Source organism: Pyrgilauda ruficollis, unplaced genomic scaffold, assembly GCF_017590135.1.
Source record: "Pyrgilauda ruficollis isolate IOZ18807 unplaced genomic scaffold, ASM1759013v1 scaffold10, whole genome shotgun sequence".
In the NCBI taxonomy this organism is placed as follows: domain Eukaryota; kingdom Metazoa; phylum Chordata; class Aves; order Passeriformes; family Passeridae; genus Pyrgilauda; species Pyrgilauda ruficollis.
The window spans coordinates 1,875,668-1,900,927 of record NW_024508101.1 but is presented as its reverse complement, the minus strand read 5'-3'; the positions used below and the strand labels follow the sequence as shown (position 1 = coordinate 1,900,927).

Here is a 25,260-nt window from a genome sequence, read left to right as displayed (position 1 = left end):
TAAAGTAAATAATTTACTTTATAGTAATACTAGTAAATAATAATATGAAGTAAAAAAACAAGGGATGCACAATAAAATTGTTCAATGCCCACTGACCCATGGCAGGTCCTGCCCTGAATCCTGACCAGCCCCTTCCAGCTGCAAGCACCAAAGAAACACAGGAGCTTTAAGAGATTAATTTGTCCTGGAACTCTTGGTTTGGTAAACACTATATTATTTATTATAATATTCTTATATATAACAATAATATATAATTTGTACCTTCAACATTATTTATATATAAACATTATATAGAAATATGATGTTATAGATAAACATTATATCATATTAAACACTATATTATTTACTATAATATTCTAGATAAACATAACTTTTGCAGAAATGATATAGATAAATATTATATTATATATAAATATTATATAAACACTATGTTATTTACTAAATGCTATTATATATCAACATAATTTTATATAAATGTTATATAAAATAAATTCTATTCTATATAAACACCATTATTTTTATATATATATAATAGTGTTATATATTATATATATAGTGTTATATATATATATAATAGTGTTATATATAAACACTATTATTTATTATAATATGATTATATTTTTAATTCTCTTTTACCCCACCTCCCAAAAAATCCCTGTCCCCTCCTTGCTTGCCACGAGGGCTGCAGTTTTTGCAGGGCTGGGGCCATTAAACAGAGCAGATGCTGCTGTATTTTTGCACTTCATGCTCCACGTCAGTCCGTGGTAATCAGTGGCTGCTCCCAGTAAGTTGCTGTAATGAACAGAGCCCAGCGTGCTGCAGTTCAGCTGGGCATTGTTTGATGCTGCTTTATTGAAGCATTTGTCAAATGCTGTACTCTGAAATTAAGAATGTGCTGCTGCCACGCTGCACTGACTCATTATTGTGAGTTTTAGGGAAGAGTTCCTGGGTATTCCAATGAAAAAGCAAAATTCTCCTGTTGTCCCTTCAGTGCTTCAGCCTTGTTTTCCTGAGGTGTTGGGATTTTTTATTTTGCAGTAAAATACACGTTCTGCTTAATAAATCAAGCTAAGACACCATTGTTAAATAGTCTATATCATATTAATTACTCTGTGAATCAAGGCAAGCATTACAACCATTTATAATCAGCTACTGGAGAAGTTGCTAATGAATGAGACAGGTAACTAATTAGCCAGCCAGCAGCCAGCATCTCCAGCTGAAGCTGGTGACTTTAAACTTCATTAAACTTTCCAGGTGTCGGGGAAAGTATGAAAAATAGAACTATCTTAACAGGTTGATGCGTCTTAATTCCAATTTTCTGAGTTGAAATGGCTGAAGATTGCATCTGTTTTAAGGGATATTGTCATTTATAAAGATTCCCGTGGCTGTCTGGCACAGCTGAAAAGAAAATTAGCAGTTTGTGTGTGAAAGTTTTGAGTTTGTCCAGTGCATGTTGGGAAGAGCATGAGCTCAGATGTGGCTGAAATTCCTCCTATCCCAATAATTCGCACCTTCTTAATTTGTACCTTCTTAATTTGTACTTCCTGCCTTGCCCTTAATACTTTGATTTTTTCTGATTATTTATGGGGTGGTTTTTAGATTAATTTCCATTTCCTGTATTTGGAAACTGCAAAACAGATCCCTGACAGAATTCTGAATATGGTCATTGTTCTTATTTGTGAAATAGGGATAATTCAATGGATGATTAGTGAGACTTGGAAGAAAATAAATGATTTGTGCCCTTCCAGCCCAGATGATGCCATGGAATGCTCCCTGAGAGCTCAGGCTTTGCTCCCAGGGCATTCCCTCTCCTTCCATTTTTATCTGGACCAGAGGAAATGGCATTTTCTCTGACCTCACACTGGGTGGGCTTGCTAGGAGACAACTGGAGGGGGACTTGAGAGAAGGCAGGGTGGTGGCTGAGCTTTTTGGGGTGTGAAACAGGGAGTGGGAGGGACCCGGAGATGGAAAGGGGCTGGGGGCAGCTGGGTGCACAGGTGGGATGAGGAGGAGAATTGTGCACTTCCTCAGCCATGGAGAACTCGCTCCCAAATTCTCTCTGTCGAGTAACTTGAATTGTCTTTTATAACATCCCTGAAAAGTGGGATTATATGTGGTTAAAAAATCAGTTTTGGGGTATTTTTGAGCTTTGCAGCTGAAGTCCAGGTTGTGGTGATTTGGCAGTAAGTTGAACATTTTTTTTCTTTTTCTTTCTTTTTCTTTTCTCTCTGTCTGGGTGTTGTGATCTCTTTGAATGCCTAACACAGACCTGATGCCAATTTTGTGCATCCAGCTTTTGCTTTTTTTGGTTGGTTTGTGACCAAACTCAAAAAAAAGTCATCGCAGGCAATTCTGAAACTGTAAATATTGCAATGCATGACACTTACTGCCAATCCAAATTTAAAAAGCAGGAAAAAGGCCCAAAGAGAGACACGCTTTGGCCTTGTGCTTTTCCTCCTGAGGGAAGGAGCAGCTTTGGGAAGAGGCAGAGGAACGTTGGATCTGCCAGCGCAGTGGGGTCAGCCCTGCTCTGGGGTCAGCCCTGCTCTGGGGGGTTGAGCTGGACACTTTGGGCAGGTTTGCTTTGTCTGGAGAGCAGCTCATGGATGGTCCCTCATCAGCCCTGTGGCCTGGCAGAGCCTTTCCCTGCAGGATCCTGCATCCCCTGGGCTGCCTGGGACAGCTTCAGCACACCTGAGAAATCATCCCAGCCCTCCACCAGTGCAGCTCAAAAATCACTGAATGGGTTGGGTTGGAAGTGACCTTAAAAATCACCCAGTGTCACCCCTGCCATGGCAGGGACACCTCCCACTGTCCCAGGCTGCTCCAGCCCCAGTGTCCAGCCTGGCCTTGGGCACTGCCAGGGATCCAGGGGCAGCCACAGCTGCTCTGGACACCCTATTTTAGAGCACATTTATTGACTTCTGTCAAAAATCTCCATTTAAATAAGCCAAGGAGCTGAATCCATGAGTTTTTCATTACTGGGATTCCCATCTTCTCCTGCCCTGCTTCTGCTTTCCTCTGTCTCACTGTTGTCTCACACGATCTCTCTATTTCACCACTGCTGCTTCTGACTCATTAAATAATCTCATAATTGGTTCTCAGCCTCTGGGTGCTAATTGCAGTGAGGCACTGGGTGATGGTGGCACACACAGAGCTGCATTTATCCAAAATCAGGGAGCAGGAGGAGGTGCAAGGACAAGGAGGTGCAGCTGTGGTGGATGTTTGTTTGCAAACACTTTCTCCTGGGGCTGCTGCTGGGGATGGGGAATTGCTGCTCCCTTTGGGAAGAGGCAGCAGGAGAGGAGCTGTAAGAGTGTGCCTGGCTTGCATCAGGGGCCCTGGGGACAGGGAGCTGCTCCTGGGAATGCTGCAGTCCTGACTGGAGGGGCTGGGAAGGGCAGTGCAGGTAAAAAGTGCAGGTTAAAGCACTCCAGGAATCACAGAGTCACACAGAATCCCAGAATTACTGAACCCCAGAATCAGAGAATCACAGGGTCAATGAATCACAGGATCACAGAATCTCAGAGTCTCAGAATCACAGAGTTACTGAGCCACATAATCCCAGAAACACAGAGTCACAGAATCAGAGAATCGCAGGGTCACAGAATCACACAGTCACAAAATCACTGAATCAGAGAATCACAGAATCACATAATCATTGAATCCCAAAATCACAGAAATACTGAATCACAGAGTCACAGAATCACACAGAATCACACAATCACAGAATCACTGGGCTGGAAAAGACCTTTAAGATCATCCAACCCAGCCCTAACAGCACCTCAGCTAAACCCTGGCACCCAGTGCCACATCCAGGCTTTTTTAGACACATCCAGGGATGGTGACTACACCACCTCCCCAGGCAGCCACCCCAGAACTTTTTCAGGAGTGTTGTACAAACCAGGTGGGAATGTGTAGAACCATTGAAAGCTGAGAAGCACTGGGAGAATCCAACAGGAGCTGGAATTCAGTGATCCTGTGGGTGCCTTCCCATTCAGGATTGATTCTGCACTGATTTAGCTGCTGATTCAGGATGCAGATCACATTTAAACGCGTGGCTAATGTCTCCATTTTTAAATATACACACATAAATATGAGGAGAAAGAACAGAAAATGTGTTCTTTCAAACCCAGTTCTCACCCATGGTGAATCAGCAGCATTTCAGGTATTGCTCAACACAGAACCTACAAATTAAAATTTAAAATTCAAACACCACAGAGTGCAGGAAAGGGCAACCCTTAGATTTTATACTGGTGAAGGATTTATAGCTCCTTTGTACAATCCAAAAGCTTTTAGGGCAGGAGTTGACATGGAGAATTGACTGAATTTTGCTGCTGGAGTTTTCTCACCATCCTATTCCCACCCCTGGGCAGGGACACATTCCCCATAGCCAGGGATTGTTCAGCACTACTTTGGGAAAGTCAGGAACTGCCCAACCAAGCTGAATAAAAGCACAGGAGATGGGAATCCCACCTGGGACTTGAGCAGGAGAAATCTCCACCTTAACCTTGGGATACTGGGAGTTACTCCTGGAATAAGAATATTCCTGGAACAACCATGTCACTGCAGCAGTGGTCTGAGTGCTGTGTTCCTCCTTTGTTTTGGTGGGGGTTTTTTGGTGTTTTTTTTTTGTTTTTTTCGGTTTGGTTTGTTTTTTGGTTTGGGTTTTTTTTGGTTTTTTTTGTTTTTTTGAGCAATATTGAATCAAACTTTTCAAAAACATGACACAATTTCAGTACGTTCCCACACAGAAACCCAGTGTTCTGAGCTCAGGTGTGGCTGTGCCCGTTCGCAAAGCGCTGGCCGCGTAGAAAACGCGTTTGTGGCGTGGGTTTTCCTGGGGGCACAGCGAAATGTGCCCGTCAGAGCTGTGCACACTGATCTGTGCGAGCTGCTCCCCTGCCAGCACTGCCACCCACGCCTCCTGCAAGGTGCTGTGTCCTCCCAAAACCCTTCAAACTCTTCTTTATTGTCGCTTTCTCCAACGTGGCATCCAATCACCGCTAAAACTTCGCCGCCCCTTCTTCTTTCTGAGTGGAGGCAGTCTTGTTGCTGTCTTTTGGAAGTATTTAGGGGATAAATGAAAATGTGGCAGTTAGCAAGGGTTTTGGCGTTTAGATGTCAAAACTGCTTTTGGGTTTTTTTTAAAAAAGCTCATTTTTAAGGTGTGCCAGCTGATAAAATGTGTCAGTCGCAGTCAGTGAGGTGAGGGTTGATACAGGGATAAATTCCAGCTAGAAAAACCCCTTCCCATGCACTGGTTTGCATCTGGGAGCTCCCCTGGCAGAAGAAAAGAGGACAAAAATGATACAGGGATAAATTCCAGCTAGAAAAACCCCTTCCCATGCACTGGTTTGCACCTGGGAGCTCCCCTGGGAGAGGAAAAGAGGAAAAAATTTTGAGAAATTTAGAGGAAATAACACCAAATTTTCCACCAGTTGCTCAGTGGTTCTGGAGGACACAAAAAACCACCTTACTGATGCATTTGTCCCTTCCAGTCATTGTTTTTGGAGCAAGCAGGAGTTTAAAAACTCTTTAAGTTGTCCCTGAAGACTTCAGATCTCATGGAAATTCAGGAGTTACTGTGCAGGTGCCCACAAAGCATTTAAAATAAAAAGAAAAATGCATCAGTGTGAGTGCACAAATGTATTGGCAGCGAGTCTGGCCTTAAAGGAAAAACAGCTTTGCTAAACCCTATAAATGTGTCACCAGTGCCTCTGGAGATGTGGAATTCTCATCTTGAGCTATCCTCCTTTATTAATGCAACCTAAAATATACAAAAAAGTCTGCAAACAAATCCCATATACAGAGTTTAAGTGACAAAACCCCCTCCTCTGTGTGCAGCAAATTTCTGCATTTCTTTTCAGTATATATTTCAATGTATAAAGTGCAGGGTAATGCACCCCTTTCTTTATTAATGTAATTTAAAATAGACAGTAAAGGCTGCAAAGTCCCTCTATATACAGAGTTTAAGAGACAAAAATCCTCCTCTGTATTCACCAAATTTCTGCCTCCAGTGCACATTTAATTTTTTAACAACTCTTGAATGTTTTGCAGGGGTTTTTTCATGTAAGTTGAATTTAATTTTCTATAATAACAACACCTTGCTTTCCATAAGGTGACCTCAATACCTGCTTGCTGCACAGGTGTAACCATGACATTCCTTTTCTTTGGAACATATTTTTCATGCTTTTTGCTCTGGATTGTTTTAGATTCCCAATGTGAACCCAGGAACCAGATTAAGATGACAAAATTCAAGGTAGTCAGAGAAAACGAGTGATTGGGACCCTCTATCAGGGCTGGCACATGGACACTAATTATGGTCTCAGCTATTCAGTATCTTAATCAATTCCAGTGATCTTGTTTGTAATTTTTACTCCTCCTGACAAGGAGCTGCTCAAAGAAATAAATTTGCCATCAGTGTAATTTGCTTCTTGGACACAAAAGGCTCCCAGATTAACAGGATTTTTTTCCCCCTGGAGAGATCTCCCTCATCCACTCTTGGCTTGTGTTAATTATTCCTTTGTCCCTTTTTTGTTTTCTGAGGGGCTGGGGATGTGCAGGCAGCAGCTCCCAGTGCCCACGCTGGTGTGCCCCAGCACGTGCGCTGCTCCTCTGGGCTCAGCAGGAAAATAAGCCTGCACCAGCCCAAAAAAGTCAGGATTTGTGACCAGAATCACCTCATATTCCCAAAATCCAGCCTGTTTTGTTTGTTCCTGGCATAAAAACAGACGGAGTGGTTGAAAGCTACTAATGAAATTTGGGAAATCAGGGAACAGAGCAGGGTGCCCGTGGCAAAGGGTTCTTGATGAGATCTTCAAAACACCTCGTTTGATTAGTGCACCTCCCAGATCCAGCCCTGCCCCTTTGTTGTGCTACAGGTGGTTTTGAAAACAACTTACAAAGAGGCTTTTTTGTCTTTTTCATGCTGTTAAAGCAAATTGGTATGTAATTAGATTTATATAGTGAATAATCTTATTTGCATATCCAATTAATTCTTCCTGTTTTAATTTGCTAGGGTTGGATTCACATTGGTAGTAAAAAAATAACACTTAAATTATCAAGCATTCAAATTTTCTTCTGCTGTTATCTGTTCAAGGTCTTCCATTAAAATTTGGTTCTGGGCATTGTCTTCCTTTTAAAAGCTGTTAAATAACATGGAAAAAGGCCATGAAAAACCCAACCCACCTGACTTGTGCTGTAAAAGCATTAAGGGTCTCTTTAAGCTGCTCAGGGGGAATGCAGTGTGAATTTAGACTTTTCAAGCATCTTTTTATCACAGAATAGTTTGGGTTGGAGGATCCATGGAGGAGATCCTGTGAATCAATCCCTGCTTTATTCTATAGCTCTGCCCAGTCTCTGCTCTAGGGCAGCACAAGGCATCAGGAAGGGACCTTAAAGTTGATCCAGTCCCATGGCAGGGACACCTCCCATTGCCCCAGGCTGCTCCCAGCCTCAATGTCCAACCTGGCCTTGGGCACTGCCAGGGATCCAGGGAATTCCATCCCATCCCCTCCTCAGTCTCCCATCCATCCCTGATTCTGGGGATGGATTTTACAGGGGCTGAATGTTTAATTCAGGAGGCTTTAGCAAAAATGGTGCCAGGGAAAGGGAGATGGACTGAAAATGGATGTTCTCATGTGTGTTCTCATGTGGGTCCGTGGAGCTGCTTGAAAGTGAGCAGAGGACACTGCGGAGGGAGAGGTTAAGAACTGAAAATTAAAACAGCAATTTCTTGAAAAGATTTAATAAACGAGGCAAATGCGTTGCATAATTGTGTTGCAATGATTTGAAATAGGTCCTAAGGAAAATTGCTTTGAATCCTAATTAGAAACTAATGGTTATTAGCTAAATCCAGTGCCAGGGAAGAAATAAATAGGTGAAATAAATAGGAAGCTACTGCTTCCACCTCCAACCAGCACAGCTGTTGTCCCAATTTTGGGCTATTTTTCCCTAAAAGCTGAAGTGACTGCAGCAGATCCCGTGCAGGTCGCGGAGAACACCTAGGCTGCGTTGCTGCCAGCCAGGATGAAACACAAATGAGGTGACAATTGGTGGCAAAACAATTTCTGTGGACGGGTTTTATCTCCTGAGGAGCAACTGCGCTGTTCTGTTGAGTCAGAAAAATAAACTGCACTGGGTCCTGCGCCCCGAGGAGCCCTGAGTGGTCTGAGGTGGGAATAGGTGTTCAGGTAATGTATTCCCACTCTTTTTGTCTTGGATTCATCCTCTGCCTGCTTTGTAAACTGCTCTGCACCGAGCTCCAAACTGCTTTTAGCTTCCCAGGGCAGGAAAAGACACTGCACGTCCCAGCGTGTCAGAAAACTCGGGGAAAATGACCTCCAGCTCTCAGGCACTTATTGCAAACCTATTTTAAATTGAATACACAAGCCCAGATAATACAGGCTGTTTGATAAGAAACATTAGAGAAATCCATAACACGGGGCTTTTTATTATGGGTTTATTACATCAATCTCTCCAGTGGGTAATGGAACTTGTAAATATACTCTTATGTAGGAGTCTCCTTGCGGGCTTTTTATTCATGCTGAAGTAAGCACAGCAAACTTATTTGCTGTCAGGGTACATTGAATTTAAGATTAGTATTTATTTTGGTTCTAAAGAGGTTCTGCTTTTGTGAATTGGAAGCTGGAGCAGCTGTAGGAGAGGAGGTGGGAGCTGCAGGGGGGCTTTGGGGGGAAAATGAGTTTTTCCAGGCAAACTGCTGGTCCCTGTATGGGATACAGGGAATGTGCCCATTAAGGGCTGTGGGTCGTGTGCTCAGAGCTCCTTCAGGAGGGAAAACTCGCTTTGTTTAAGCAGGAGCTTGCTGTGTGTTCATTGACTAAACCCAGCAAGATGAAAAATCATCCATGGGATTAGAGAAATATTTAAGGGATATCTTGCCTGCGTCACTGCGCAGTGCAAACACAGGCACGGTGCTCTCTGCACTGTAAACATTTGTTCTTTACTGGGAAAATGCTTTTAATTCTCTTCTAGAGGTAAACAAAGTAATGCTGCTGCAGCAGGAACCCAGCAGGTTTTTGCTTACTTGGGAGAAGCCGAGGGGACGTTTGTGCTGAGTAAAGAGTCGAGGAAAAGTTTACAGAGAAGTGCAAGAAGGAATTCAAATCGTAGCAATGCTAACAAAACCCAAGAACAGCTCTTGGTTTTTACCTTAAAAACTCTTAAGTTTTTAAGTAGATTTGTTGGAGGATGTAATAATTAATTGGTGGTTGTCTTAATATAGGGAAAACAGTCCTTAATTAGAGGATGTTAATTGGACAGACAGACCAGACGCCTGCTGAGGTGACAGCAAAGTCAGCTTCAACTCAGGATTTTAACAGGTTTTTAGGGTTCCCCATCGCTGGCAGTGCCCAAGGCCAGGCTGGATACTGGGGCTGGAGCAGCCTGGGACAGTGGGAGGTGTCCCTGCCATGGCAGGGGTGGCACTGGGTGGGTTTAAGGTCCATTCTGGGTGGGTTTAAGGTCCATTCCCACACAGTGGGAGGTGTCCCTGCCATGGCAGGGGTGGCTCTGGGTGGGTTTAAGGTCCATTCCCATCCAAACCCCCCAGCAAAGCAGGAAGGATGTGTTTGTTACACTGCTGCAGAACAAACACAACCAGGTTTGAGTGATGTGTGCATTTCCAACAATGACAAAGTTGGTTTTTTGTTGTTTTTTTTTTCTTTTTTTGGTGGTTTTTTTTTTTCCTGTATGAAACAGATTATGAGTGAACTTTGTTTGTTTGGTTTGGTTGGGGTTCTTTTTGGTTTTTTTTTCTGTATGAAACAGATTATGAGTGAAAAATGAAGGATGTGTGTGTTTAATTAAGGCCTCAGAGTAACAAATGTGCTTGAGCCACGAAACCACATCTGTGTCAAACCCCCCTGAAAGAAACCACCCTTCCTCTGGCTGGGCACCTCCTTCTGGGCTAGGGCAGATCCTAAAATGCATCAGCAGAAAGCTCAGCACTAATTTTGATGTCCCTTCTCCCATGTGTTAATTACATGTTATCATCTCCATGTCTTGCATCTTTAAAAAGACAAGTTTTTAAGAAAGATGTTTGTTGTCATGTCTTTATGTATGTTTTCATGGCTTTATGTTTCTTTTCTTGTCTTTATGTGTGTTTATTTTCATGTATTTATGGTTATTTTTATGTCTTCATGTGTGTTTCCATGTCTTTATGTTTGTTTCCACATCCTTGTGTGTTTGTTTTCATGTCTTGGTGGTTTTTTTCATATCTTTAGGTATGTTTTTTTTCCATGTCTTTTTGTGTTTGTTTTCATGTCTGTAAGTTTGTTTTCATGTTTGTAAGTTAGTTTTCATGTCTGCATGGTTGTTTTCATGTCTTTATGTATGTTTCTTTTCATGTCTTCATGTTTTTCATATCTTTATGTATGTTTGTTTGCATGACTTTTTGTTTTCATGCCTTTATGTTTGCTTTCATGATTTTATGTTTGTTTTCAGCTCTTTACTGTTGTTTCCATGTCTTTATGTATCTTTTCATGTTTTCATGTTTGTTTTCATGTCTTTCTGTTTGTTTTCATGCCTTTATATTTGTTTTCTCATCTTTCTGCTTGTTTTCATGTCTTTCTGTTTGTTTTCATGTCTCAGAGCTGCTTTTGGCCACGTCCTCAGTGCTCTCACAAACCTCCCTGCAGCCACAGTGCTGAGGGTGCTGAACCTCTCTCAGAATTGATGCCTTGAGCAGCAAATGGCTCCAGAGGAACTTTGTGGCTTTGAATTCTTGCTGCTCACAGAACACGGCCCTGCCCAGGCAGCAGTGATCCATAAAGAGTAATTCCCTGTTTAATTACTGTGCCTGCACTTTTCTCCTTATGGACTGCGCTGCTGTGCTTACTGGAGAAAAGTTAAAGCCCAAGCTCTCTGTCCCAGATAAAAGGCTGCTTACAGAAATTCTTATTTGTCTTTGAGGCTTCTGGAAAAAAAAATAGGTTTTTCATAGTGCTTTCTCAATCCAGTATAATCCTTAATTTTCAAAACACAGAAAGCCTTTTTCTTTTTTGCAATTGTAATGAAAAAATTGCTGAAGCAGTGCACATTATTTCGATTACCCATTAAGCCTTCTCTGCTCTACAATGAAATTACATGATTTTAGTTAATTTTCTTGCTTTTAACTTCTGACTTGTAATTTACCAAAAGAGAAAAACAAACCACTACAACTCTGCTGGTCTCCCATTACTCCCAAAACAAGTCATGCAAGTCAGCTCCTATTTTGGCATCTTTCTGATATTTTGGGCTTTTCACACTAAAAAACAGACAAGAATAACATTTGGTTTGCACCATAGTTCTGATCTGTGACTTCCATAAGGCTTCAGCATTATATTGGCTTGGCATAAATGGGCCTTGCATAGTGAGTGATTTATTTCACTTTATTTCATTTCATGTTGATCATACCAACAGAGTAAACTATAAATTCTTGGTGAACAATAAAATAAAAGTTGGTTTTAATTATAAAGTAATAGACCTTGATCAGATGAAGGAAATTCATGTGATCCCCTCAATTTAGTTCTTGCCTTTCTCTCCTCATCAATATTGAATTTGCATTTTGCATAATGTTGCATCTCAGTGCTCTCTAGGTGAGGAACCCAAGCCTTCGTAAGTAAAGAAAAATTAAATTTTACCCTTGGGAAAGGCCCTGTTGGGAAACTGAGGCTCTTGGATGTCACAGAATCATGGAATTGTTGAGGTTGGAAAAGCCCCCAGAGAGCATTGAGTCCAGTCGTTCCCCAGCACTGCCAAACCCACCTGCACCCCATGTCCCCAAATGTCACATTCACACCCTCCTGAACACTCCAGGGATGGTGCCTCCCCTGCAGAGCCTGTTCCAATGCCTGACCACCCTTTCAGTGAAGATATTCTCCCAAATATCCCGTCCAAACCTGCCCTGGCACAACTTAAGGCCGTTTCTTTGTATCGCATTCAAGACTCTGTTTCCAGGAGCTGCTTTCTCCTGGTATTGAAAGACCACAAAAGGAGCTTCTCTTCCCAAAGCTGAGCTGGGCAGGGCAGTTTGAAATGGACCAAACTATTCCCTGGAGGTGAATTCTGTCTCTGGGGCATCCCCATGGTGCTGCTCCTTAGGGGTGAGCCAGGAGTGTGAAGGCTTCACCTGCTCGTGTGACACCAGGGACAAGAAAGGCTCTCCTGACAAACGCCATCCCTCTGAGCAGGCTTGGAGAGTGCTAAATTGCAGTGTCAGGAGTCAGAAATCAGGGTTTTGACGGCTATTACTGATATCTTTTCCCTGCTGTGTTGCTTGAAAGTTCATAACATTTAAAGAAATTAAGGGAATACGTGTTACCCGTGGGCAGATTGTGCAACCTGCACTCCTGGCTGCTCCTCTGGTGCTTTGCTGATTGAACTCTCAGAACTTTATTTAAACCTCCCTCAGTTTGGCATTTTGATGTTAATTTTAAGGCTGGGTTTGTGTGTTGGTGTGTCTGTGCTTGCATGGAGGGTCTGGTCGCTCTGCAGGGATGACCCAGCAGAAAAATGAGGATAAATAGTGATTTTTAGGGAGTGCCCATGGTGGGGTGGCCAGTGCTGGTGTGTGCCAGCTTCCAGGAAGGAACTCTCTGTTCTCTAATTTCCCACTGGGCACTGGGACTGGCTTTTGTTCCTGCTCTGCTGAGGGTTGCAGAAACGTTTTGAAAAACAGCAATGAAAAAAACTGAAGGGCAACTCCTCAAATATGCCCTGAATTGGAGCAATTGCAGCCACTCCAACGAAGTTACAGAGTGAGAGCAGCTGAGCTGCCCCACAGCACACTTCAAATGCCTTAAACCCATTTATGGAACAGAACCACCTGGAGATTACAGCCTGGGATCCTGTTTACAGGATTTTTAAACATTTTCTTGCTTTAGCAGCAGTGAAAAGTGAGGGAGGTTTTCCTGTCCAGGGTCAGGAGCCTGCTCAGCATCAGGGTGTGCAGTGCCTGCCAAGGAAGGGTTTGGATTTACCTCTCTGCGTGACTCCAAAGCAGAGGTCCTTCTCTTTTCCTAAATATCTTGATTATTTTTAATAGGAATTATTGTTTAATAATAAAATTAATTCAATAATAAAATTGGTGAAATGAAATTAATTAAATCAGGATGCCATCAGTCTTGCATCAGGCCATTGGAAGCTGACGCTGAAAATTCTGCCCCAAAAATGTAAATTTATAACATGATAAACATGAGGTTTCCCTCTCTCATCATTCTTTCAGTTACCTTTTAATTCCTTATATTGAAATATTGTCTTTTCTTCTCAAGGCAAGGGCTGATCAATTTAGAAATAGGAAGAAAATTGCAGAGGGTAATATTTGTAATGGGGCAGATGCTTACAACTGTGCCAGTGCTCTGTGATAGAAAGGAATGTGTTTACAGTTTAATTCTACTTGTTGTTTGTTTTTTGGGGTTTTTTTTCCAAAATAGGGAGAAAACAAACCTCCATCAGGTGGAGATGATGAAATTTTTCCACACATGTCCAGTTGCAGCGTTGTCTCAGGGACACGGAAATGTTCCAGAATTGCCAAAACCAAACAGGAGGCCAAGTATTTCTCCAAGGAGAAATTCCCTGCTGTGGACTGAGTTAACAAATAGGTGTTGTATTCTCTGCTTTGTGCAGAGAATAAACTGTGCAAATAACAACCAGTTATTTGTTTGTGCACAGAATAACCTGTGTGTGGTTTGAAAGCTCTGTGCCTGTTGGTTGGAAGCCCTGTGGATTCCCCTGTACCCAGTTTGTGTTCCCATGCCCTAATTGCAGATTTTGTGCTCAGAGCAGGCAGATTTGCAGTGTCCCTTGGCAGGCTGGGCCAACTGAGGCTCTTGGATGTCACCCCAGTGCCTTTCTGACCAGTGCCATGGTGCAAATTAAGTTACAGGTGTTGGCTCTGGTTGTGCCAGGCTGATCATCCTTCCCCTTCCCAGCGAGCTCCTGAGGGCCTGCTAATTCCATCTGCTTATTCACAAATATTTGAGAGGGAAATCCATGGCCTAAACTGCTCTGTAAATAGCTGGATAAAGAGCTGGCAGGGATCAGCTCTCCTTTGGCTGATGTACTTAAACCTGGAGGGAGAAAAGAGGCTTCACCTTGAAGCCAAGCACCAGAGAGCTCCTTTCACCTTGAAGCTTTCTGCAGGGTTTGGCTCCTCAATCAAGTGAGAGCCCGGACTCATTGCCAGAGTTGTCTTTGTTTTTGCAGCAATAGATGAGACAGAGATTATAGGTTATTGCCCCAGGGACTTGTCCTTTCTAAGGTTTGGGGATTTTAAAGGAAAGAGGTTTTTTCACTACATAACTCTGCCTGTCTGCTGCTGGGTGGGGAGCATGGCATTTGTTAACCTGGCTTTTACACACCTTCCTGATTACATCAGAGATTCAAATCAATTGAAGTCCAGGGAGGCATTGTGGAAAGGAAATATGTGGCTTTAAAATATGCACATGTAGCCAACTACTTCTGCTTTTTTAATAGATCCACTTCACAGTCCCTGTCATACTCAAGACAGCTGAAAGTTTTACAATAATGATGTGTGTTCTTGGCAGACAGCAATTATATCAGCACCTTACATTTTACTAATAAATCAATAGATAATTAGCACTGGCTTTGGAAACATTTCTATTCCCAAGCAGCTCTGTGCAAGAACGCCCAGCACTGGTGGTAGCACCATTAGCACTGTATTAATACTGGATTAATCTGATTTTTGCTATTGTTTTATACTCACAGCTCTGTCGTGGGCTGGTATTGTCCTCAACAGGGCACTGTGAGTTCCTCTGTTTGTTTTCCTGCTCTTGGCTGTGGTGACTCAGGGAAGAGGCTGCGTGGTGAGGAAATTTGTGATTTTCTGCAGTATGGGAGCAATGTGCTTTTGTGGGACATGGGGATTATAATCAGGTTGTTGTTGACTTGCTAAGAGAACACAAATTGCATCCTGGTAAATGAGGGTTTTGTTGGGGGACAGGTCACCCTTGTGCTGTGGTGGGAATGGCCTCTCCCAGCAGTCTGGAGCCAGGAGAGGAGGCCCAGGGAATATCCACATTTATGTGCAGGCTATCCACATGTGAATATCCACATTTGTGTGTGTGATATCCACATGTGAATATCCACATTTGTGTGCAGGATATCCACATACGAATATCCACGTTTGTGTGTGTGATATCCACATGTGAATATCCACATTTATGTGCAGGCTATCCACATGTGAATATCCACATTTGTGTCTATGATATCCACATGTGAATATCCACATTTGTGTCTATGATATCCACATGTGAATATCCACATTTGTGTGCAGGATATCCACATACAAATATTCACATTTGTGTGTAGGATATTCACATACAAATCCTTACATTTGTGTGTGTGATATCCACATGTGAATATCCACATTTGTGTGCAGGATATCCACATACGAATATCCACGTTTGTGTGTGTGATATCCACATGTGAATATCCACATTTATGTGCAGGCTATCCACATGTGAATATCCACATTTATGTCTATGATATCCACATGTGAATATCCACATTTGTGTCTATGATATCCACATGTGAATATCCACATTTGTGTGTGTGATACCCACATGTGAATATCCACATTTATGTGCAGGCTATCCACATGTGAATATCCACATTTGTGTCTATGATATCCACATGTGAATATCCACATTTGTGTCTATGATATCCACATGTGAATATCCACATTTGTGTGCAGGATATCCACATACAAATATTCACATTTGTGTGTAGGATATTCACATACAAATCCTTACATCTGTGTGTATAATATCCAGATGTGAATATCCACATTTGTATATATGATATCCCCATACAAATATCCACATTTGTGTGTAGGACATCCACATTTGTGTCTATGATATCCAGGTATGAATATCTACATTTGTGTGTATGGTATCCACACAAGAATATCCACATTTGTGTGTATGATATCCACATGTGAATATCCACATTTGTGTGTATTATATCAACATCTGTGTATATGACATCCACATACAAATATCCACATTTGTGTGTATGATATCCAGGTATGAATATCCACATTTGTGTGTATGATCAGAGCTCAGGACACCCTGCTGAGTTAACCCTGCCTTCCATCCAGGCTGCCCCAGATCCCTGGGCCACTCCTCAGTGGAGCTGTCAGAGCAGTGCTGGATCCATCTCCAGTGCTGCAGCTCCTCCAGGCCTGCCTTTACCAGAGAGGAGATTTATTCCCTCCTGTCTCCTGGGCTCCTGTGCTCGCTGGGGAATATCTGACCCTGCTTTGGAGCTCGGGTGTCAGCACTTGTGTGGCAGCTGTCACCTCTCAGGCAGGGCTGTGCCCTGGGCTGGGGACAGCAGGACAAGAGAGGGGACAGAAAAGAGGACAGCAGGAGGAGAGGGGACAGCAGGAGGCTCACAAGTACCTGTTGGACACCTGTAGGTGCCACAAAAGAAGCCCAGTCTTGTATCAAGGGGCTGTCCCCAAAGATGCAGAGCTACAAGTGGAAAACACCACTTCATACACTTTTAAAATATTTGGGTTTTATCCTTTTTTTTTTTTTTATTCGAACGGGATGCACCTTTAGTGGGTCTTGTTCATTGAGAAGTCTACAGAATCAGTCACAGCAGGACTATGTGGTGTGAAATATTCTTTGTTTGAATTTCAAAGCCAAGTGCAGTTGCTGTTAACAGGAGTGACAGGCAAAAAGGAAGGAGAGAGCCATCCAGTGGAGCCCTTTTCTGCTCAGGAGGATGGAGTGCAGCTGCTCACCTTGAAGAGCAGGCTGCTGTGGCAATCAGCCTTGCCCTTGAGCTGTCCCATCCATTCCACTTCCCTCTCTTCTGAAGAGCTGCTCTTCCCAAGGTGCAGTTTTGTCTCGAAGAAATACCAGCTTGTAGCAGTGTATGAAAACAGCCCAGCACACAGAGCAGGGATCAATTCCCTCAGCAGCAAACAAGGAAAGCATTTCTCTCATTTACCCTGGATGTACTCCAAGAATTCTCTGTTCAGTTTAGTTATTATCTTTCCCTACGGTGTGGAATATTCAATTAAACTTTCTCTCAAATTGGCCATAACTTTCAATGGAAATTAAAGCAGTTCTATTTAGGTACCAGTAGCTGTCACCAGGCTTAATGTTCAGAGAGAATAGGAATGGTTCCACCTGTTTGGTGTGAATTAACCTCGGCTGACATTCCCCATGCTTCAATTCCTCAAAAGCAGGGGAAGATGACAGCATTCAGCATCCAACTGCACAGGCTGGCTCTCAGCTTTGGGGTACTGGAGGGACACAGCAAATACACTCTTCATTTGGAATGTATTCCAATTAATCTGGCTTTTTTTTTTAATAGGTTTTGTAATGCACTAGGGGGAAAAATATATATCGAGCAGAATGTTCTTTGAAATGATCTATCACTTTCCATCCAACACCATATGGACACACACCTCCTTCTGTGGTTAAAACGCTTCTTTTATTGTCAAATCCACTGAAATTTCCTAGATCCTGCCTCTGACTGAAAGAAACACACTTCTGTCAGAGGAGGCAGACCCAGAGCAGGAGTACATTTGTTTCATCTGACAAGGAGGGGGAAAAATGCTTTTTTGGAAGCCAATCTTGTTTGCAGGTTGTCTTAAGTCGAGGGCGGCTCGTGTTCGCTCTGGGTAACTCATTTTGGGCTCTTCAAAAGAAATGTTACTCAGAAAAATAAAATCTGCCCCTGAGAGTGTCTCACAAGTTAGTTTGGCTGGGAAAGTTATTTATTTTATTGTCCTGGGGGGGTGGGAAATGTGTGAGGAGTGGCAGCAGGTGTTGAATGGTGTAAAGGGGAAGTGGGCTACAATACCTGGGCACTTTCAGATATGCACTGCTTCTTGTTCTTTTTTGATGAAATGACCAAAAAAGAGTCTATTAGACACAATCTGATGAGAAGGGTGAGGGAAAAAGCCTCTAAGCACAGCAAAGAGCCTCCTCCTGGCCTCAGTGGTTTCTGTGGATTGAGCTGCTCATAGTGTTCAACACTGATAAGCCAAAAATGTGTTATCACTGGTGGAGTGAAAGTCCCTGGACATTACTGCGACAGAAAGAAAGTTACCACTTTGAATTTATTTTTAAAAGTGTAGAATTTGCATTTCAGAGTTATCCAAACAGCAAAACTTTGCTCCCACAAAAGCAGCCACTTCAGTGGAGCAAACGCCTTTGGCTGTGCTGACAATAAACATCTGAGTAACACAACTTAGTCAAAAATGGGCTTTTTCTGGTGCAGGCACTTGTAGCTTCCTGTCTGCAAGAATCTAGATGGCAGCTTGTTTTATTTATTAGTGACTCTTTAGTGCTCTGTGAAGCAAATCCTCCTCCTGTGTCAGGTTCTGTGGCTCAGCCCTTATCACCCAGTGGTGGGACGTGGGCTGCAGTGATTTCCATCACACATCAAGGCTGCAGCAAAGCAGCTCCACAGGCTGAAGATTAAACAGTTTGGACTTGCTTATCTTGGTTATACACAGGCAGCAATAAGAGGAAGAAGAAAGGCACTCAGAATAATTTTATCTAGCCAGTGTTGCGAGGTTTTTGCTGCTCCTCTGCTCCCTGACAGGCTGCAGCTGCTCTCACAGCTTCTCCCCCTGCTTGAAAATCACACCAGGGCTTTTCCTCTTGCTGCCCAACAGGAAGGGCAGGCTTTTTTTTTTTTTTTTTGGCCATATAACAGCTGAATGTTGAACGGTGTCAGAGCAGGTGGAATATTTGGAAATGTTTTCATTTGATCTTTCATGAGCTTCCACTTGAGCTTGGGTAAACTGAGTTATTCAGTAGACAAATCAGAGTTTTCACCTATTTGTGACTATTTCTACCTTTAGTTCTCTGTCTTGAGTCTGTGCTTTTTAAGTTGTTAATTGCTCACTGATTGATGACACAGACAGGATGGGGTGGACCAGTTTCATTAACCTTGAAGACCACCTCTGCTCCTGCAGCAAGGTGATGTCCTGGAGGTGTGGGGACACTTTTGGACCCTCAGAATTGTTCCTGTTTCCCACCTCAAGTAGCTGAACCGTTCATTTTTAATGCAAACTGTGTTTTCCTGGGATGGGAGGAGGAACAAAGCCAGACCTTTGGTGTGATGTGATATAAATTGACATTCTCTAATTGAAATAACAGCAGATGACAGCCTAGAGAGGGGTGTGAGGCAGGTGACAGAGGCAATCCAACACATCCCTGAGTCAGCAGTCCCTAACTGGATTATCTGGGATGCTCTGGCTTGTGCCACCATCAGACTCTGTGCTCCTGGGATTTGAGGCATCTCTCACACAGGACCCGAGCACTCGTGTATTTTCCAGGGAGAAAACTGGATACATTCCAGTATATTTTAAATCTCTTGCTTTCAAAGCCACTCGTACAGTTCTCAGAGCTGTAATCCTGATGGACCAGGCTATAATATTCCTTCTTAGGTGGATGAGGCTGCTCAGGGAGCGCAGGGTCTCAGGAACAAGTTTGGATGCCATAATCCAGTCCCTTATGCTTTATGGCTATTATTATCTTTTCCCACCAGCAACATGAGTTGCACACAGGTGTAATTTAAAGCTAGAGACGAGTGAAATGTGTTTTGAATAATAGATGAGTTTCAGTCCGGTATTGTTAACATATAATTAAAAATAAAGATAAATACAAGGCCTGTGACTGTGCTTGTGGTGGGGCCTGAGGGAGGGGACACAGAGGTGGTTCCCTTCTAATCTTCCTGACAGAGTTTCTGTGAAATACTTTTGTGGAGATGACAGAATCTGCTCTCCGTGAGTGAAGGGCTGTTGTTCTGTCCTTGGCAATCCAGCTGCTTTCCCAGGGTTATTCCCATTCATTCTCACCTTCCTTCCATCTGGAAGATCCATCATCTCCCGTTCACTCTTTTTTTTTTCTCTATATTTTTTGTACATCCCATCACCTCTAAATTTTATTTATTAATTTTCCCCTGACCTCCTATACCCACAGATCTCCCGTATCCCCATCTGGGTGGGCTTCCAGCAGCCTGACTGAAGTGAATTCTGTGTTCACATCCCTGCAAGTCCCTGCACACTGAAAGAACAGAGTCTGCAGGGCAGCAAAAGATTGGAAAATGATTTAAAAATGTTAAATCAAGGCTCCTTCCAGTCAGCTGAAAGACTTTCTGACTGTGAGCACTTCCAGCGTGTCCTCACTTGCTCTGAACTAGAGGAGCAGCCAGACATTGACACTGATGAGAGGAAAAGTCTCGGTGAAATCAAGATAGCTGATCTTTTCAGGCAGGAAAAGTTGGTTTCTTTTGTGTTCTGAACAGCCACTGTGGAGATAAAACTGATGCAAGCAGGATGGAGAGCAGGGAGTTTAGTGAGAGCTTTCTGTGGGTGTCTTGAGCAGTGTCAGAGAATTTCCTGAAACTCTGCAGGGCGGTGGGCAGGGAAGAGCTGCGCCTCAGGGATGGACCTGTGGGCAGCTCCCAGGTCTGACAGAGGATAAATTGATAAGGTGAAAGCAGAAAGTGGTTGAGGAGAGAGGAGAGGAGAAAGGGAGGACTTAACAGCTCAAAAAATCAGAGTGTATTTTTAAAATGCAGGAGGAAAGTCAGCACGAGGGAGGCTCCCGTCAGTAATCACCAACCTCAGAGTGCTGGACTGCTGGGAAATGACTCCTGAGCTCCTTGAAGGTCATGTCAGATGGTTTTGCCAAAATATTTTCCCTCTTCCACCTATATCTAGTGTGAGTTTTTAATGCTCTGAAGGGCAGGAGTGTGGGATGTCCTTGTCAGGGCTGGGAGCCTCATTCCTGGGGAGCTGTGGGGCTGCTGCCAGGGGCACTGTGATTTGAGCTGAGCTTTGCTGTGCCAGCAGTGCCTGCTCCCACTGTTTGAACTTTGGGTGAGGTTCTGTTCTGTGTTCTCTTTAGTGTAGGACATTTTCATGACTCTCTGTGAGGTTCAGTGGCTTTTGGGGAAAAAAAAACCGACAAAACTGCTGTTATCAACTAAATAAAGTGACATCATATCTTTTCCAAGGTGGAGGGCACATGACCTCTTGCTGCTAAGACTCTGGTTTATATTTTAAGCCTGGAGCATGGAGATTCCATGAGTGACCTGTCCCATTTCCCTGTCCCTGCAGATGACAACACCCTGCACGGGCCAGTTTTCCTCCAGGAGCCCGACAGCCTCATCTTCCCCTTGGACTCGGAGGAGAAGAAAGTGAAGCTGAGCTGTGAAGTGAAAGGAAATCCCAGACCAACCATTGGGTTTGTTCAGTGTTTGACTGTGCTTAGAGCCTTTCTGCTGTGTGTGTCAGTGATGTCCCTGGAGGCTGCCACAGTGCTGATCCCAAAAAAATCCCCAGGGGTAGCTCTGATCTGCTCTGTGACCAGGGACAGGACCCAGGGAGGGGCTGGAGCTGGGCCAGGGGGGTTTAGGATGGATTTTAGGGAAAGGTTCTTCCCGCAGAGGGTGCTGGCACTGCCCAGGCTCTCCAGGGAATGGGCACAGCCCCGAGGCTGCCAGAGCTCCAGGAGGGTTTGGAAAACCCTCCCAGGGATGCCCAGGGTGGGATTTGGGGTGTCCTGGCCAGGATTGGATTTTGATGGTCCTTGTGGGTCCCTTCCAGCTCAGGATGTTCTGGAACTGGAGCTTTAGGAACAGAGGGAATGGGACACCAGGAAATCTCCAGGTATTGCAACTCAATTGCAAAACTTGGACAGGAGTTCTAAAATACTACAAAAGGATAATAAATAGTCCTGGCTCTCATAATAACCATCCTTTCTCATAAACACGGACAAAACTCCTCATTCTTTTTGGCTTTAGTAGCTGCTTTGGGATCCTTGGAGGAAGGTGCTGTCCTCCTGCAGTGCTGCTGTAAATCCCTGGTGCTGCTCTTCTCTCCCCTTTGGTGCCTCTCACTCTGCCCACCAGTAAATGCCACTCTGAAACCAGTCAGAGCCACCAGGCCTCTGCCTCTGTGCTGCCTCCTGACACGGGCAGCTCTCAGTGCCATAAAACCCACGGATCCATGGTGCAAACACAGCTCCAGAGCTCCGTGCACTCGGGAGCTGGGAGGGGCTGGAATTCCTCAGTGCCCCGCTTTGTGACAACATCTGCCAGGAGGGAATTTTCTGAAATTTATAAACAAACAACCAGCAAGTGGGGAGAGGGGGGAAAAAATATCCTCAGTTATTGAATGGGTTAGAGATCCTGTCTCAGGGACTTCCTCTTGCCAAGTGATTAATTCCAAAGAGCAGCAGCACCAGCGACTACAGAAGCATTAATCATTTCAGAGACTGAAATATATGTCAAGGATATTGCTCTTTCAGTTAAATACTGGAATATTTCAATACCACTCAGGAAATTTCCATTTTTGCACCGTCTTTATTTTATTTTATTTTTTATAAGTAGTCAGAGCCATCCTAAACCTTCCTTTACTTACTTCACACTGTGTTTCCAAACACCCAGGAGCATCAGCAGAGTTTAACTTTGGCGTTCTGTGCTGCAGGTGGAAGTTAAATGGAAGCAGTATTGACGTGGGCATGGATTACCGCTACAGCCTGCTGGAAGGAGACCTGCTGATCAATAACCCCAATAAAAGCCTGGATGCTGGCACGTACCAGTGTGTGGCAACAAACCCCTTCGGAACCATTGTCAGCAGAGAGGCCAAGCTGCAGTTTGCCTGTAAGTCACAAGGCAGCCTCTGTGCCCACGGTGTGCTGGAATAATTGGAGCTGGGTGTCTTCTCCCAGCTTTTCCTGGCGGGTTATGGGGTGTCCTCTGTGGGAAATGGGTTTGGAGAAAGTTCTCAAGGCCCACACAGCGTGCATCCGTGTGCAAACCTTGAGACAAGAAATGCTGACTTAGAAATGCCATGGCATAGGATGGACGTTATTGAGAAAGAAATAGAACTAGAAATACGTTTTAAAGGATGGCCTTGCACATATGACTGGAAACTGTGGAGAAATAGAATTATGAAAGATACATTGTAGTAGGACCCATGAAGAGTAATTTTAGATGACTGGCTTTAAGGCATTTGCAGCGTGGTGTGGCTAAAGCTGACAGGCCAAGAAACACTTGTAGCGTATTGAAATTAGGAAATAGTTTTTGATTGTGATGGCGTGAATTACAATATCTGTATTGTCTCACCCTTCACATGAGACTGAAAATGGAATAAAAGTTTTTGTAACGCCCCATCTCTGGGTCAGAAAAGGATATTATCTGACAAATTGGTGCCCCATGCTGATCAATAACCCCAGTAAAAGCCAGGATTCTGGCTCTTTTCCAGTAATGGTGGGGAACTCGGATAAATGGATTAATTTTTGACTCCTAGATTATATTTTAGTTTGCTAAAACAGCACAATTAATTTAGAAACATTTGGATTAAAGAAAAAAACATCAGGGTTTCTCAAGGTGGGCTTTGAAAAAACAATTTTTTGTCTTCTCTAATCAAAGGGATGGCAAACAGAATTAGCTGAATTAGGAAACATGGAGTGATTTGAGTTTATTACAAAGGCTCTGCCTCTGAGGAACAATAAAAATGGGCATGTGAAGCTTCACCCTTCATCTGAGCAACCCCTTATTTTCCATCCTCATCTTGTGTTGTGTGGTTTTTGTTTTATCTAATTTTTATTTCTGAGGAAATGACTGTTGGGGTTTTTTTGAGAATGATGGGTGAGATTTGAGGGGCTTGTCCCACCTCCTTTTAAGAGTTAAATTGTGAATCTTGGGGCATCAGTAATGTGTGTTGTTGTTCAAGGGCTGTGATATTCTTCTGCAGCCTTTTCAGGGAAGATTAAGCTGTGATTGAGCCATTCAGCCTCCTGTGGAGGGCAGACAGGGTCAGCAATTTCATCCTTGAAATATGTATTTAGGTTACAAAGTCATTATGATAAAAGTGCTAATATTTCCCCTGAATACTTGCTTTTTGATATGGCATTTTCATTTCAGGTTTGTCCTTTTTGATTTTTTCTTCCTCGCTCTTTTCCCCTTTCTCTTCCCACTTTTATTTCTTTTTTTTTCCACGCTAGTTGTCTCTGAAATTGAACATATTTTCACCGAGTGAGGAATCTGCTGTGCCACAGCAACAGAATATGGATTAATGATACCCTCAGCCCTGTGCTTATAGCAACACAGGCTTTCAGAAAATAAAAAAAGCTTTAAACTCTTGAGTATGGATCTAATAATGGCTTTTCCACAAAGATCTACGGAAACACAGCTGAACTAGATTAAATGATGCACTTTTTATTTTGGGGGCTGGGGCTTAGCTTGATGATTTTATTCACTGTGCTATGGTTTCTGTTGGGAAATAACCCTGGAATCAAGCAGGAGCAGTGGCTGGGGGGCAGCATTTTGGGGCTGAGCCCACCCCTCCAGACATGTGATCAAAGTTGCTTTTTGTGGCCCGGATCCTGCTTCCATTGAGGATGGAGATAAAGCTCCCATTGATTTCTAGTGGCACCAGAGCTGGCCCACAGCCCTCCCAAAGTGATGAATTTGCAGCTTGTTCCTCCTGCTCAGCTCCCCTCCCTTTGGCAGGGCAGGGAGGATGAGCTCCCAGAGTGTCCTTGCCAAACTTCTGAATCACAGAGCCACAGAACGACCAGGTTGGAAGAGATCTTTGAGATCATCGAGTCCACCCCAGCCCCAGCACCTCAGCCAAACCCTGGCCCCCAGTGCCCATCTAGGCTTTGTTAAACACACCCAGGGATGGTGACTGCACCACCTCCCAGGGCAGAACATTCCAGAGCTTTATCACCCTTTTTATAAAAAACTTTTTCCTGATATCCAACCTGTATTGCCCTCGGTGCAGCTGGAGGCTGTGTGCTCTGGTTGTGTCAGTTCCTGCAGACAGAGCCCAGCCCAGCTGAGCACAGGCACCTTTCAGAGCTGTGCAGAGTGATGAGGGCACCCCTGAGTCTCCTTTTCTCCAGGTGAGCACCCCCAGCTCCCTCAGGGCTTCCTCTCAGGGTTTGTGTTCCCAGCCCCTCTCCAGCCTCGTTGCCTTCTCTGGACACACTCCAGCTGCCCATGGAATAATGTACAGAACGGAACATCTCACAGGGGCTGAAAGTTGTCCTGTCGCTCTCTAAATTAGAGATCTCTTATTAGATCCATACTCAAGAGTTTAAAGCTTTTTTATTTTCTGAAAGCCTGTGTTGCTATAAGCACAGGGCTGAGGGTATCATTAATCCATATTCTGTTGCTGTGGCACAGCAGATTCCTCACTCGGTGAAAATATGTTCAATTTCAGAGACAACTAGCGTGGAAAAAAAA

General features: G+C 43.6%; 1 protein-coding gene across 1 annotated transcript in view; it reads left to right on the top strand.

The window, feature by feature from the left end:
- Positions 1-21,126: 21,126 nt before the first annotated feature.
- The window catches only part of CNTN4 (contactin 4), a 102,065-nt gene continuing 97,931 nt past the window's right edge, over positions 21,127-25,260 (top strand). Inside the window, exons 1-2 of the mRNA XM_041465675.1 lie at positions 21,127-21,248; positions 22,493-22,668. Of these exons, the coding sequence (XP_041321609.1) occupies positions 22,527-22,668 (142 nt within the window). The 5' untranslated portion in view covers positions 21,127-21,248; positions 22,493-22,526. The remainder of the gene's footprint in view (positions 21,249-22,492; positions 22,669-25,260) is intronic.